We start from the raw sequence: 13,602 nt of genomic DNA, 5'->3' as shown, positions 1-13,602 counted from the left end.
GAGAGGAGCACACATAAATCTGCTGGAACTGGAGGCAGTATTTTGGGCCCTGATCCATTTTTGGCCTCGGCTTCAGGAGAAGCATGTGATTGTTCGCTCAGACAGCACCACAGTAGTGTCATATATAAACCATCAAGGCGGGTTACGTTTAACGTCCCTTACGTTTAACGTCCCTATCCGGCAGTGGTGCAGGAGATCTGGTCTCTGACGGAGTCAACCTTGAGGGGATATGTAGCGACTATATCAGATCGCCATATGGACTACGGAGGCAGCACAATTGGTGTCCATCCTCTTGTGAATTTTTTTTTGAAAGGAACTCGTAGATTATGCCCATCTCAAGCTTGGTTAGTTCCCTCATGGGACTTGGGCATTGTCCTGAAAGCTCTGACAGAACACCCCTTTGAGCCATTAGACAAATGGAGTTAGAACTTCTTGAGTTAAAGACATCCTTTCTCTTGTCTATTGCTTCAGTTAGGAGGGTAAGCAAATTGTATGCCTTGTCGGTACAACCTGCATGCTTGAGATTGGGGGAAGAAGATTCATCCATTTCACTCCTTCCGAACCCATCATTCCTGCCAAAAGTTTTGCCTCATTCTTATGTCTCCAGACCATTGGTACTAGAACCCTTTCATCCCCCTCCTCATGATTCAGCAGAAGCAGCTAGATTACATCTAATCTGCCCAGTCAGAGCACTGAAATGGTACATTGCTTGCACTCAACAGATAAGACAGACTAATCAGCTGTTTGTCTGTTTCGGGGACTCAGTGCGAGGCCAGGCGGTGTCCAAGCAGCGGCTCGCAAGATGGGTGTTCAGGCTGATAGAACTAGCCTACCACAGCATAGGAAAGCCTCCTCCCTAAGGGGTGCTGGCCCACTCTACCAGAGGAATGGGGGCCTCTTGGGCAATATTTAAAGGGGCCTCTCTGGAAGGTGTGTGTGTAGCAGCAGGTTGGTCATCTTCTTTGACATTTGCCAAGTTTTATCGTCTGGATCTTGCAAAGACAGTTTCATCTACTATTCTGCAAACAGCAGAACAGGTATAAACTGTTTTATGTTAAGTTATGTCAAGGTATTATTACCTGGTGGTTTTGTTGTAAGTTATATGAAGAACTAATAAAAGGTTCTGTTGCATTAATCGTTTCCTGGTTATTGCCGCTAGATTTCCCCTCATGACCTTATCTGGTACACAGTTGACCCATACTGTGGCATGTTGACTGAAAAGAAACGAGGGGTTACACAGGTAATCTAGGTTCTGTGAATGAAGTCAACACACCATGAAGCGTGGTCACTCAGGGATTGCTTTGAGCCAGTCGGAAAAAGAGAGAGGGCCGGCTGATTAACACCTGTATTTATAGGAGGTGATTGCAAGCGGGGCGTGGTTAATTTGATATACGTCTCCTGACAGCTCATCCTTAACGAGGCTGACCTAGGGCTGGGCGATATATATCGTGAGATTGTTATGCGCTTCTCATCAGTAAAGCCGGTTAATTGATTAGTAGTAAATCGCCTTCACCTGCTTTCAGATGGCGCGGCATTTACTACAAAGCTAAAACTCCAGTGTTAAATTAAGAAAGAAGTTAGAGAAGTTAATGAGATAATTAAGTGATTAATTTAGTGATGATTGAGCATTATTGAAGACACCTGATGTTAACAAGCAGAATCTCTGAAGGAGAAAATCATAAATTGTAAGCCACCGTTATGGGGATGGGTGTGTGCATTAGTTGGGCTCTTGACCCTTATTCTCTTAACTTTAGATTTTGTTTGTCTGCTGTTATTCATTTATAGCAGTCAAATTAACAAAGAAAAGTGTGATCTGATAGTGTGGGCTATGTTTTGACATATTCATGCTATGATCAGAAAAATGAAACATTTTGAGATAGTTTGGTTTAACTTGTTAACAGCAGCTTTGTGATTTTACAGTATGTGATTATCAATTTTTTCGTAAAATCCAAAATATTTAATAAACATTGTTCTGATCAAAAGACTTTCAACACAGATATCAATAATCAGCCTGTGAGTCTCAACAATGGTGACAACAATAAAGCATGTTGCAGTGGCTACCACCAATCACAACTCATTAATGGCTCCCATCATGCATTGCGGTATGAATAAATTATGATCTGAATTATCTATGTAATTTTCTTTTCCTAATTGAATATTCTGCTTGTCACCATTGACGTCTGTCTGTGGCTAAAAGAAACACTTTTTTTTTCAACTTTCAAGAAATCCTTTATATTATATCTAAAACTTTGTATATTTATGCAGAATCACAGTTATGCTGTAAACCGCAACATAAATCAAAAATATAGTTTAAATGACGATTGTCATATAACCAACAGATCTCTTTTTATCTTTGTTCTTCTGGCAGTTATAACTCAGATACAGCAGCCAGACAAAATCTAAAGTTAATAACATAAGGGTCAAGAGCCCAACTAAAGCAAACACCCATCCCCATAACGGTGGCTTACAATTTGAGATTTTCTCCTTCAGAGATTCTGCTTGTTATCATCAGGTGTCTTCAATAATGATCAATCATCACTAAATTAATCACTTAATTATCTCATTACCTTCAACACTCTTGAGTGGACTCATACACTCCCAGGAGTGTTAATTTAACACTGGAGTTTTTGCTGTGTACAAAGAGCCGTAGTTAACTGACAAGCTGAGCCATATCGCATTAATTATCGCTGGCGATAGGTCCCCGATATTAATGCGATATGGCTCAGCTTGTCAGTTAACTACGGCTCTTTGTAGTAAATGCCGCTCCATCTGAAAGCAGGTGAAGGCGATTTACTACTAATCAATTAACCGGCTTTACTGATGAGATGCGCATAACAATCACACGATATATATCGCCCAGCCCTAGGCTGACCCATACTGTGGCATGTTGACTTCATTCACAGAACCTAGGTTACCCGTGTAACCCCTCGTTCTTGTGTTTCTCTTTCCTTTGGTGATTCTGCTCATTATCATCAGGTATCTTCAATAATCAAACAATCATCACTCAATTAACTAATTAACTGAATTTATTGTGTGATAGACCCACCAAGGAGCGTCTCAGTGTCCATCAGTCCATCTGGTGTAATAGTGGAGGGAGATTCAGTGACTCTGAACTGCAGCAGTGATTCAAACCCTCCTGCTCTGAACTTCAGCTGGTTTAAAGGAGGAACGATTGTAGGATCTGGAAGAATCTACAGCATCTCAAATATCAGCTCTGATGACAGTGGAGAATACAAGTGCAGATCCATCAATGAACATGGAGAGAAAAACTATGATGCTGTGACTCTAAACGTCATGTGTGAGTTAATTATGATTCAGTAACTGTGATCAAAAAATGAGTGGATTAACAATCGTAAACATAAGTATAAAGTTTATTTTTGTCCTTTTCAGACTCACCCAGGAGCGTCTCAGTGTTGATGAGTGGATCTGGTGTAATAGTGGAGGGAGATTCAGTGACTCTGAGCTGCAGCAGTGATTCAAACCCTCCTGCTCTGAACTTCAGCTGGTTTAAGGAGAATGAAACCTCAGCTGTTGGATCTGGACAGAGTTTCAGGGCACTACAGAGTGGACGCTTCTACTGTCAGGCTCACAATCAACATGGATCTCAGAGATCAGACGCTGTAACTGTCACAGGTGAAGCTTTTGTAAGAGCAAACCTGTATAACTTTCTTCAGTCTGGACAGTTAGTTTTAGCTGATAATGATTCTTTCTTTCAGAGCATTATAGATCCAGTTGGCATGCAGTTTTCGGGATCACAGTGGAATGTGGAGCAATATTCATTGTCGTGTTCATCATTATCACTGTCATCCTGTTTATAATGTGAGAACCACAAACAACATTAACAGCATATGGATGAATGTATTTGAAATGATCAATGTCTGTCATTATCACAGAAAGAAACAAAGAAGTGTTAAAACTGAAGATCTCGCAGTGAAAGAGGTAAATCATTCGAACACAACACGACTTTACAGAAGCAGAAAATCAGTCGATCAGCCGTTATCTGTGTAATCTGTCTCTGTGATCTGCACAGCACAAGCAGCTTCACAAACAAATTACTCATATGAGACAATTCTCTTATGTTATAAGTATATATATATATATATATATATATATATATATATATATATATATATATATATATATATATATATAATATACACTCTTATATTCTCTTATATCTCTTCACTGTACCTTTAAAAGATACACAATTGGTCCTTAAGGTACATTTATACCATTGTTTTCCTCTAATTAGAGCAGGGGTAGGCAACCCAGATAGCAACATTGTGCCGGCCCACTTGTGGCATACTGATCTGGCCCACATGCTGCGTGGAATGACGGCCCTTGAGTGGCCCACTCCTGTTTGCCAGATCTGGGCCACAAGCAGGCCAGAGCAATGCCGCATGTCAGCCAAGAGCAAATAAATAAACCAGAACTGGACCTTATCTGAGCCACAAAATCTGTGTATATTAGATATGGAGTCAGCTCAGCTTTAATAAACCTGTTAACAAGCAGAATCACTGAAGGAGAGAAGAGAACAGAAAAAGAAACGAGCATAAAGACAAGCACTACAACTGACTTCAGCCACAGCTTTAGATGAAATCAACTGAAGATAAAAGAAGACATTCAATCTCTGAAGATCTCAGCAAAGGAGGATTAAACAACTCCACAAACAGCATTACCAGCTTCACACATTACTAACCAGACTGACTTTACTTCTGTCAGATGACTACAGAAGCTCTTATTGAGAATTAACAGAGGTTTAACTCTAATGTGTTTCATCTGAAGTCACCATGACGGTGATCAGCGTTTCCATTAGTTGGCTTCTTTACTCTTATTAAATGTCTTCTTCTTTTGGTTTCTGTGAATGTATGTTAAAGCTAAAGAGAAGTTACATCAGGTGAATATGATTACTTGGTGATGGTTTTAAAATCATCATGAAATCAATTATATCATTTGGTTCTAACAATTGTGTTATTAATGCATTTTCATTACGAACCCCGTGTTACTGAAGCATCAGTAAGAAGATTTTAACAAACATGAATAAAAATGTAACCTATGATGACAGGTAGACACACACAGACATCAACACAGCACATGATTTTCAACAATGGTGACAATCAAAAATGCCATGTTGCAATGCATGCTGGGTACCAGCATAGTACATAACTCCTATTATTTTATAGCTGAATTTTCCTATTATTTTGTTTGTCACCATTGATGAGATTCATACGCCGATTCTTGATATGTGTGTGTATCTGATTGAGGTCAGATTAATTTTTTGAGCGTTGTTAAAATCTAATAATTGATTTTTATAATACTGCAGAATCTCATGCTTCAGTAAAACAAGGTTTTAAGTGCAAATGTATTATTAACATAACACACTTGTTATACTCAAATAACACCAGGCAATTTAATATATAAAATGTCATTATAAAACCATCACCAGGTAATCATAATCAATGGATGTTACTTCTATTTAGCTTTCTTTGCTACTTCAAATGTGTTTTACCAACATACATTCGCAGAAGCCAAAAGAGGAAGACACTTTATAAGAGTAAAGAGCCCAACTAATGGAAACACTGATCACTGTGAAACACATTAGAGTTAAACTTCTGTTGATTCTCAATAAGAGCTTCTGTAGTCGTATAACAGAAATAAAGTCAGTCTGGTAATGTGTGAAGCTGGTAATGCTGTTTGTGGAGTTGTTTAATCCTCCTCTGCTGAGATCTTCAGAGATTTAATGTCGTCTTTTATCTTCAGTTCATTTCATCTAAGGCTGTGGCTGAAGTCAGTTGTAGTTCTTGTCTCTCTGCTTGTTTCTTTTTCTGTTCTCTTCTCTCTTCAGTGATTCTGCTTGTTAACAGGTTTATTAAGGCTGAGATGACTCCATATCTAATACACAGATGTTGTGGCTCAGATAAGGTCCAGTTCTGGTTTATTTCTTTGCTCTTGGCTGACATGTGGCATTGCTCTGGCCTGCTTGTGGCCCAGATCTGGCAAACAGGAGTGGGCCACTCAAGGGCCGTCATTCCACGCAGCATGTGGGCCAGATCAGTATGCCACAAGTGCCAGATGTGGGCCAGATCTGGGCCGACACAATGTTGCTATCTGGGAAGTTCAGTCCTAGAGAGTCACTGTCCTGCAGAGTTTGACTCCAACCCTGAAAGACATCTAAATAAGCTCTTATTGAGATTTAACAGAAGTTTAGGTGTTGATGTTTTATTATATGTTATTATATTATATTTTATATATATATATATATATATATATATATATATATATATATATATATATATATATATATATATATATATATATATATATATATATATATATATATATATATATATATATATATATATATATATATATATATATATATATATATATATATATATATATATATATATATATATATATATATAGCTATACATTTTGCTTATATTGCCTGCTCCCATTTTTTTGACGTAGTCCTTCTGTCTCTGTCCCTATAGATCTCTTATTACAATGAAGACGCATTTAAAGCACTTGAGCTCAAGTCCATGACCTTTAACCTATACGACACACTTACAGTAAGTGAGACGTCAAAGTCAGAAGGCTTGTTTTCGAGCTGCATCGGTACTGTGAGAGCGATTCAAAAGCATAAGTAATTTGCCCTCCAATCGCTCTTGCGGTACTTTGATGTCATACGCCGATCGGTCTGTGCAGCGCCAATGCATCTTGAACCTTGAGGGTCTAGATCCTCCATCACAGATGATCACATGACCGATCTCTCGCTCTCTTTCACACAGATCGTTGATCCCAGACCTCCTGAAGACTCCTGCACAACTCTTTAGCTTTTCTGAACATGAGAATCCATCAGTAAGTGTCAGAACCTGCAGCTCTTCTTCTTTATAATTTTGTTGATGAACTTCAGTCAGTCTTTCTTCATCTTATTGTGTGTTCAGATCAACAGGAAGATGCTGCAGTAAGAAGCGGAGCTCAAAGGAACCAATCCTGAGCTCTGTGGGTGGAGCCACTGATGATTGACAGGGATCATTAGTAATGAGACACTAAAGGCCTGTTTTTCCAGGATTAGGCCTTACTTAAATTAGAACATTAAAGTAGCTTTTATAAACGTGCCTTAGAATAAAAATATATATTACTGGTGTGCACCTCGACACAAAACAATGGCAGTGACATATTTTAAAATATGCCAATGGAAGTTGCTTTTAGTTAAAACAGCTCAAACATGCATTTTAGTCTGAGACTATTTTAAGCCTTGTCCATGATACCGGTGTAACCCTTCCTTTAATCAGATTTAGCTTGAAGAAAAGGAGAAAAAAATATCTACAGAGTCTGAGATCTCCAAACACCTATAATATCTCTTCAGTGTTGTTTGGAGTCTCGGGTTCGGGGTCCAACACTAAAAAAATTGGTTATGTCTCTGCACTTATATGAAATAAAAAAAAAAAAATCTCAGTTTAGTCACTTGAATTATGTGCATACACAATAATCAGTTTCAATGAAAATTATTTGTATTCACTGTTATTTTCTTGTTCTTTCTTTCTCTTACTGTATTGCAATATGGTTGCAATTTTCTTTCTTTTTACATGTAACAAAGAAAATTTTCTCCGTTTATCACACTTCAGTTGAACAGTAAAGGTGACACTCAATAATTAAAATTTTGAAGATAAAAGAAATAATAAAAAAAATTACAATAACCCGAACAGTCAATAACAAAATGTATATGAATACCGAAGTCCCAAATGCAATAAGAAAGTGTGTGACACAGTTCAGTTTGTTTGTGTGTATGAGAGCCTACAGACTCAAACGATGAAGAAACTTTTCCGTCCTTATGATGAAAAATCCAATGATGACACAGTCCATCCGTAGTGAAGTCCCAATGGCGCAATCTCTCCCAGTGAAAACGAACCACCACAGCGAGTGCAAACAGTCTGATCTCGTCAAACACACACTAATGCAAATGACACAGTTCAGGCATTTAATAACGAGGATGGATAAAGTTAAGCGACAGCCAAAATGCGGCTCGCATTTCTCTCACCATGAGCTGGCACGCAAGTGACGTCAGCAACCATCAACGCACTTCTCTAGTATTCAATTGCGTTTCACAACTAAATTAAATACAAAGATATACATATAAAAAATATATATTTTACATGCCTAAACTTGCTATGCATTAAGGAAGAGAAAAAAAATACATAAATGCATGTGGATAAAGAGACAATTATTCTCAAGTATTATTATTAACAGAAATAGTAAATTACCTCAATCATTTGAGTGGGTTACACCAGGTGATAGTTTTATTTTAACCTAATTTGTTCTCTTTGAACCTTTGCAAGAAAAAAAGAAAAAAAACGTTATTGTGTGTAATGTCTTTTTTTTTTTTTTTTTTTGGAGCGTAATCTTCATTTTTTTTAATCTTTATGTATTATGCTGTATTATGTATTTTATGATGAATCCCTCTTTATGTTTTACTTTGTATGTTTTTAGAACTAGGGCCTTCAATAAACCTGATTATTAACCTCATGCAGTTTAAAGGGATATATACTATACTTTGACCCAAGCTGAATAATTAAAATGGTTTAAATGGGTAGATTTACAAATATATTCTTTATATATTTATATATATATATATATATATATATATATATATATATATATATATATATATATATATATATATATATATATATATATATATATATATATATATATATATATATATATATATATATATATATATATATATATATATATATATATATATATATATATATATATATATATATAAACATTATTTTAGGCTACACAGACAGGTCTAGGCTCTAGCACTACCCACATCAAACAAGAGTGTGCGTTTTATTTTTGTCTGCGGAGTTTGCTGTCTTCTAAACATCGAAGTATGAATGAAACCACATGATAAAAGTTTTCTTGGTTGTGTTTGTCATTTACGGTTTACATGCGAATGTTGCAGCCTACACTAGTGGTGCAACGGATCACAAAACTCATGGTTCGGATCACACTACGGATCAGGAGTCACGGATCAGATCATTTTTCGGATCAGAATAAAAGGGGGAGGAGACTATTTTTATTTGCTTTCCATTTATTACATGAAAACTTTTGGTGTTAAAATAACCTCTATGGTTTATAGGTTAACAAGGAACTTTTGGTGTTAACAAAAATAAAATAAATAAATAACCATCTGAATAAATCAAATTTGACTAAAAACAACCTGAGACATGAAAATGGGCCTGAGCTGTTTTTTTTTTTTTAAGATTAGGATGTCAACATTCACAGGGGACAGAGACCTCTCACACTTGTCAGCATTGCAATTCTCTGTGTAGGCCTATACACTATTTTATAGATATCATGTTTAAACGCACAACACTTAAAAACAAAGTTTTATTGAATTCAACTTCAATTTTATTGAGCCCAACTAAAGCAAACACTTCCCACCACAATGGGGACTTCAAAAGAAACATAAATATCAACATCTAAAGCTCTGTTAATTCTCAGTAAGAGCTTCTGTAGACGTCTGACAGAAAAAGTCAAAGTGTGTCTTATGTCTGTGATTAAGGGCAGCACCAGTGTCTCAGTGGGAAACACTGTCTCCTCACAGCAAGAAGATCCTGGATTGAATCCCACGATTCTCTCACGATCCAAAGATGTGTGAATTACAGATGCTAAGTTGTCTAAAGTGTCTAAAGGTGTGAGCTAAGTTTCTTTTATTTTCAAGATTTCTGGACAAACACACACTGTCTGTGAGTTGCTTTGCAATTACAAATGGAAAATATGTCCACAATGAGCACATTCGAACTAGTTTTTAACCTTGAGGTTCCATGAGCGTCTATATCGGGCGTGCAGAACACGTCAAAAACAGACGTCATAAAAACTTTCATTCTGGCTCCTCAGTGGACGCCTCTTTTGGACATAACTTTGCTCAGTGGGTTACCAATAACAGAAACTAATAGTCTTTGACCATCAGGAAAAGTCACACTCGTTAATATCCGTCCACATTAAACGTTATGTGATATAACGTTAGCGGTTTCTCATCACGTCGACTGATTTGGTACTTAGCAAATGTTTTAAAAACAAGACTCACGGTGCACAGTTCACGTTTTCTCCGAGCTGCATCTCTGACGGATCCGGGACCGTCACATCCCACACATCGGCCGCGGAGGTGTCGCGGCTTCCGGAACGCACCCGCGAAACGGACCAGTATCAGAATCCATATAAATATATATATATATATCTTCCGCTGGCGGCTGAACCACAGACAGTGTTATTGTGTTTAACCTTTATTCATTAATTCTGTGTTATGGGTTTATTTCATGCCGATTCACCGATAGTGTGTGGATGCATATGACGTTATGATATTCGAGTGAACTTGAATGTACATACATGGCATGAATAAAATATTTCCATTACCAAAACATAATTCAGAACTTTTTTTCGAAAAAGTGTGAGACTGTATTCAGTTGTGTTAATGTACACTTTGTGAACACGACGGCAAAGAAGCATCGCGTGTGGATGTTTATTCATCCTTTAGGCAAGCTACACACTGGCTGCGTGACACGCGCGGCCGAAAGCACATGCTAGAAATAGAACCGAAGCATATTTTTCACGGCACATAAGTGTGTTGGAAGCGTTTCCAGGCAAAATAGAATAGGAAAAGCTGTTTGTCATTTTGACACAAATACATATTAATAAATTACATTAGTCAGGGCACTGATCAGGGAGTCAGCCCATTGACTTATAATGTCCTGATCAGTATCCTGACTACTGAACTAGGGAGCTCATTGAGACCATGATTGAGACGCACACATGGTCTTTGCTGTTGGTTTTACATGAAGTATAGCCCTCCCTGTACGTCAGCAGCAGCGCCGCGTCAGACACGCTTCTTGTGTGTAAAGACATAGAAAACGCCACGCTCAAGTCACGGAGCCAGTGTGTAGCCTCTTTACATGAGTATAACAATGTTTGACTCCATCATATCGCTGGGATGATAATCCTCCGGTCTAAAGTACTATTGTAAGAGTCGGTTTTGGTGCTAAGACAAAAGCTGAGATACATACCTCAGCAATTGAACAATAAAAGTCACTAATCTTGAGGAAAAGATCTCACAGAAACTGTGACAACACCCTGACAAACATTCCTCCCCCCTCCCCATTTTGCCCTCTCCTTGTCCTGGTTTCAAGTCACCAAATGCAGATATATCAGTGATGATGTTATTTGTAAATGTATTGTTTTATCCTTTTCATGTTTGATGTCTTTTTAAAGGTCTCAGTGCGAATGGTAAAATGGTCTCAGTTTCACTGCAGTCACTGGTCGTATTAGAAAGATTGGAAAACTAATGAGAATTCAGTTCTCCTTTGAGTAGTCTCTTCAAAGATATCTGATCCACTCCCCCAAAACCAGGTGGGGGTGTTGCAAGTATTTACAGCCCTTTTGTTCTAGTTGGAGTATTTAAGGTTGGATGTTCTAACTCTCTGGGGGAATATTCTGTAATCAGACCCCCCGTGCAAACTGCATGTAGATGTGCCAGACATGATGACTCTTTTAAATTATTTTCATATTGCTTTGCAATTGTGTTTTATGTTTTTACGCTGATCAGTTGTGTACCATGGATTCTTGTTTACGTATTTACTTTTCCTGTCTGGCCGAAATAAATGTTAATCTTGATTTATTCTGTATCTTTCTGAAATCATTATTTTATTCATGTCCATGCGGGGTTTGTAGGAGTTACCGCAGATCTCTCTGCCAGGGCAGGCCATACTGGGAACTCCATAGCGGGAGCATTGAGCCATGCATGAGGGAAAACCTGATTTCTGACCTGCCACTGTTATTATAAGTTGCAGTTTTCGTGACTATCACTAAAATTACATGTTTTATTATGAGTGCACATGTGTGACTCACTTAGAGGTAAGATAGTTCACCCTGCAATCCTCTGTAATATCAGAACTGACTAATCTGTGACCGTTAGAGCAAGCGAAATCCGGACGCTTAGCCTATTTGCGACTCCGTGTCCCATGGAGGATATTAATATTTGAAAATAAGTGATACTATGAAAAATCATTGATCTAAATTAAATCGCCACTAATCTTCAAATCAGCTGATAAACTCTAAATGTAACACACTTTATGGAGTCAGATAGAATTGGAGTCAGATACAATTATTAATGGAGTCAGATTTAAAATGAGATATCAATAAATTAAAAGAACTTCACCTAAAGGCTGAAAAGGCTTACACGCAGAATTCCTTTTGACCACGTCATTAGTTTTCGTTTTTTGGGCTAATGGATGGAATTTTACAGTGGTGACTTCGACGTGATCTCCCGGTGGCGAGTGTCTTTTCAGCTAAATATTGGGATGCCACAAGCGAGAGGTTTGATCTTCTTCTCTTTCTTCAGCTGTTATGGTAAGTCCATTCTTATTTGCCTTTTATAAATGTTGGGAGTGTATAGTACTGAATACTGTATAAATCTGATGGGGCGTGAAAAGAAGACAACCATATTGCTTATCAGGGACATGAAAGCAACAGCGTAGAGTAGAAATGATATCCCTTGCTTTAAAATTCTCCTTGTTTGCACACGCAGCAAGAGAGTAAATTTTATTTCTGTACTCAAGAGAGCTCTGTAAATTAAAACCTTGAATTCTGAGGAAAATGTCCAGTTACATTTGTTAATTTGCTTTGCTGCAACAACGCGACAAAGAAAAAGAACAAATGGTCACGTTAACTTGTGAATGAAATCTTGTGAATAGAGTGAGCTAAAATAACATTGAAACGATCTCACTGGAATCCTTTGTGTGTAAAATGTGAAGGTGGACAAAACTGGTTCAGGTCTGATGTCACAATTATAAATGTCTTATAAAATATAGCGTTTTACTATGGTCTTACTTCAGACTTTGCAATCACTGCACTTTTGTGTGTTTATTAATGTCTCAGAAGAGACTGAGAAGGTTAACAGACCAAAGATAATCTTTGGCTTTCTCCATCAGACCTGTGTTTGTCAAACCTTTCTTTTCATATGCAAATAGATTCTCCAAAGAATGCAACTGATAACTTCTCAGCCTAAAACAAGAAAATTGTGCCCAATTCCATATTGTGTAGTCACAAAAATCTTTGAATTGAGCAATAATTTGATCTGTGCTCTCAGTGTTTGCAGTTTATTGAGTGTTCACAGCAACTAAAACTGGTCTCCAGTTGGTCTTGTTGCTGTGCACACAATGATCAGGCCAGCACAGCAGCAGCTGCAGGACCAATCTAAAGATCAGTGAGATGATAACAAATTATTATGGACAAATGACTCCTCTTGAGACCAGCAAATAAAATGATTATTTAATTCATACTATTTTAATATAATATGATTTATATTATGATTATAATGTAAATTATATTATAAATGCCAGAAATGGTTTTAATCTCAGGATAATTCAGCATTATTTAGAAGAGGAAAGAAGGTTGGGAAAGTATGAGAAGGATTAGAATGTAGAAAGATGGGATGTGCAAGTAGGGAGGCAAGAGCATTATTAGTGTTGAAATGATGGGAAGGAGAATATAAATGGTTAAGGACAGAATTGTGAAGGAAGAAACTGAAGA

General features: G+C 37.4%; 2 protein-coding genes across 6 annotated transcripts in view; both read left to right on the top strand.

Annotated features, from left to right (window-relative positions):
• Window positions 1-8,529, top strand: part of LOC307122987 (sialoadhesin-like) — a 93,622-nt gene extending 85,093 nt beyond the window's left edge. For 4 of the 5 annotated variants that reach the window (XM_079811345.1, XM_079811346.1, XM_079811344.1 and 1 more), the window contains 7 exons: window positions 3,041-3,298; window positions 3,391-3,633; window positions 3,717-3,819; window positions 3,894-3,939; window positions 6,495-6,572; window positions 6,792-6,861; window positions 6,948-8,529. In XM_079811345.1, coding sequence (XP_079667471.1) covers window positions 3,041-3,298; window positions 3,391-3,633; window positions 3,717-3,819; window positions 3,894-3,939; window positions 6,495-6,572; window positions 6,792-6,836 — 773 coding nt within the window. In that variant the 3' untranslated portion in view covers window positions 6,837-6,861; window positions 6,948-8,529. The remainder of the gene's footprint in view (window positions 1-3,040; window positions 3,299-3,390; window positions 3,634-3,716; window positions 3,820-3,893; window positions 3,940-6,494; window positions 6,573-6,791; window positions 6,862-6,947) is intronic. The other variant, XM_079811347.1, reaches the window with a different exon arrangement.
• LOC307124221 (uncharacterized protein) overlaps window positions 1-13,602 on the top strand; it is a gene marked incomplete at its 3' end in the record, with an annotated part of 717,433 nt that overhangs the window by 625,218 nt on the left and 78,613 nt on the right. The gene's annotated exons all lie outside the window — the stretch shown is intronic.

This window comes from Gobio gobio (genome assembly GCF_949357685.1).
Source record: "Gobio gobio genome assembly, chromosome: 3".
Classification (NCBI taxonomy): domain Eukaryota; kingdom Metazoa; phylum Chordata; class Actinopteri; order Cypriniformes; family Gobionidae; genus Gobio; species Gobio gobio.
The sequence above is the reverse complement of the archived record's forward strand: the minus strand, read 5'-3'. Positions and strand labels throughout refer to the sequence as shown.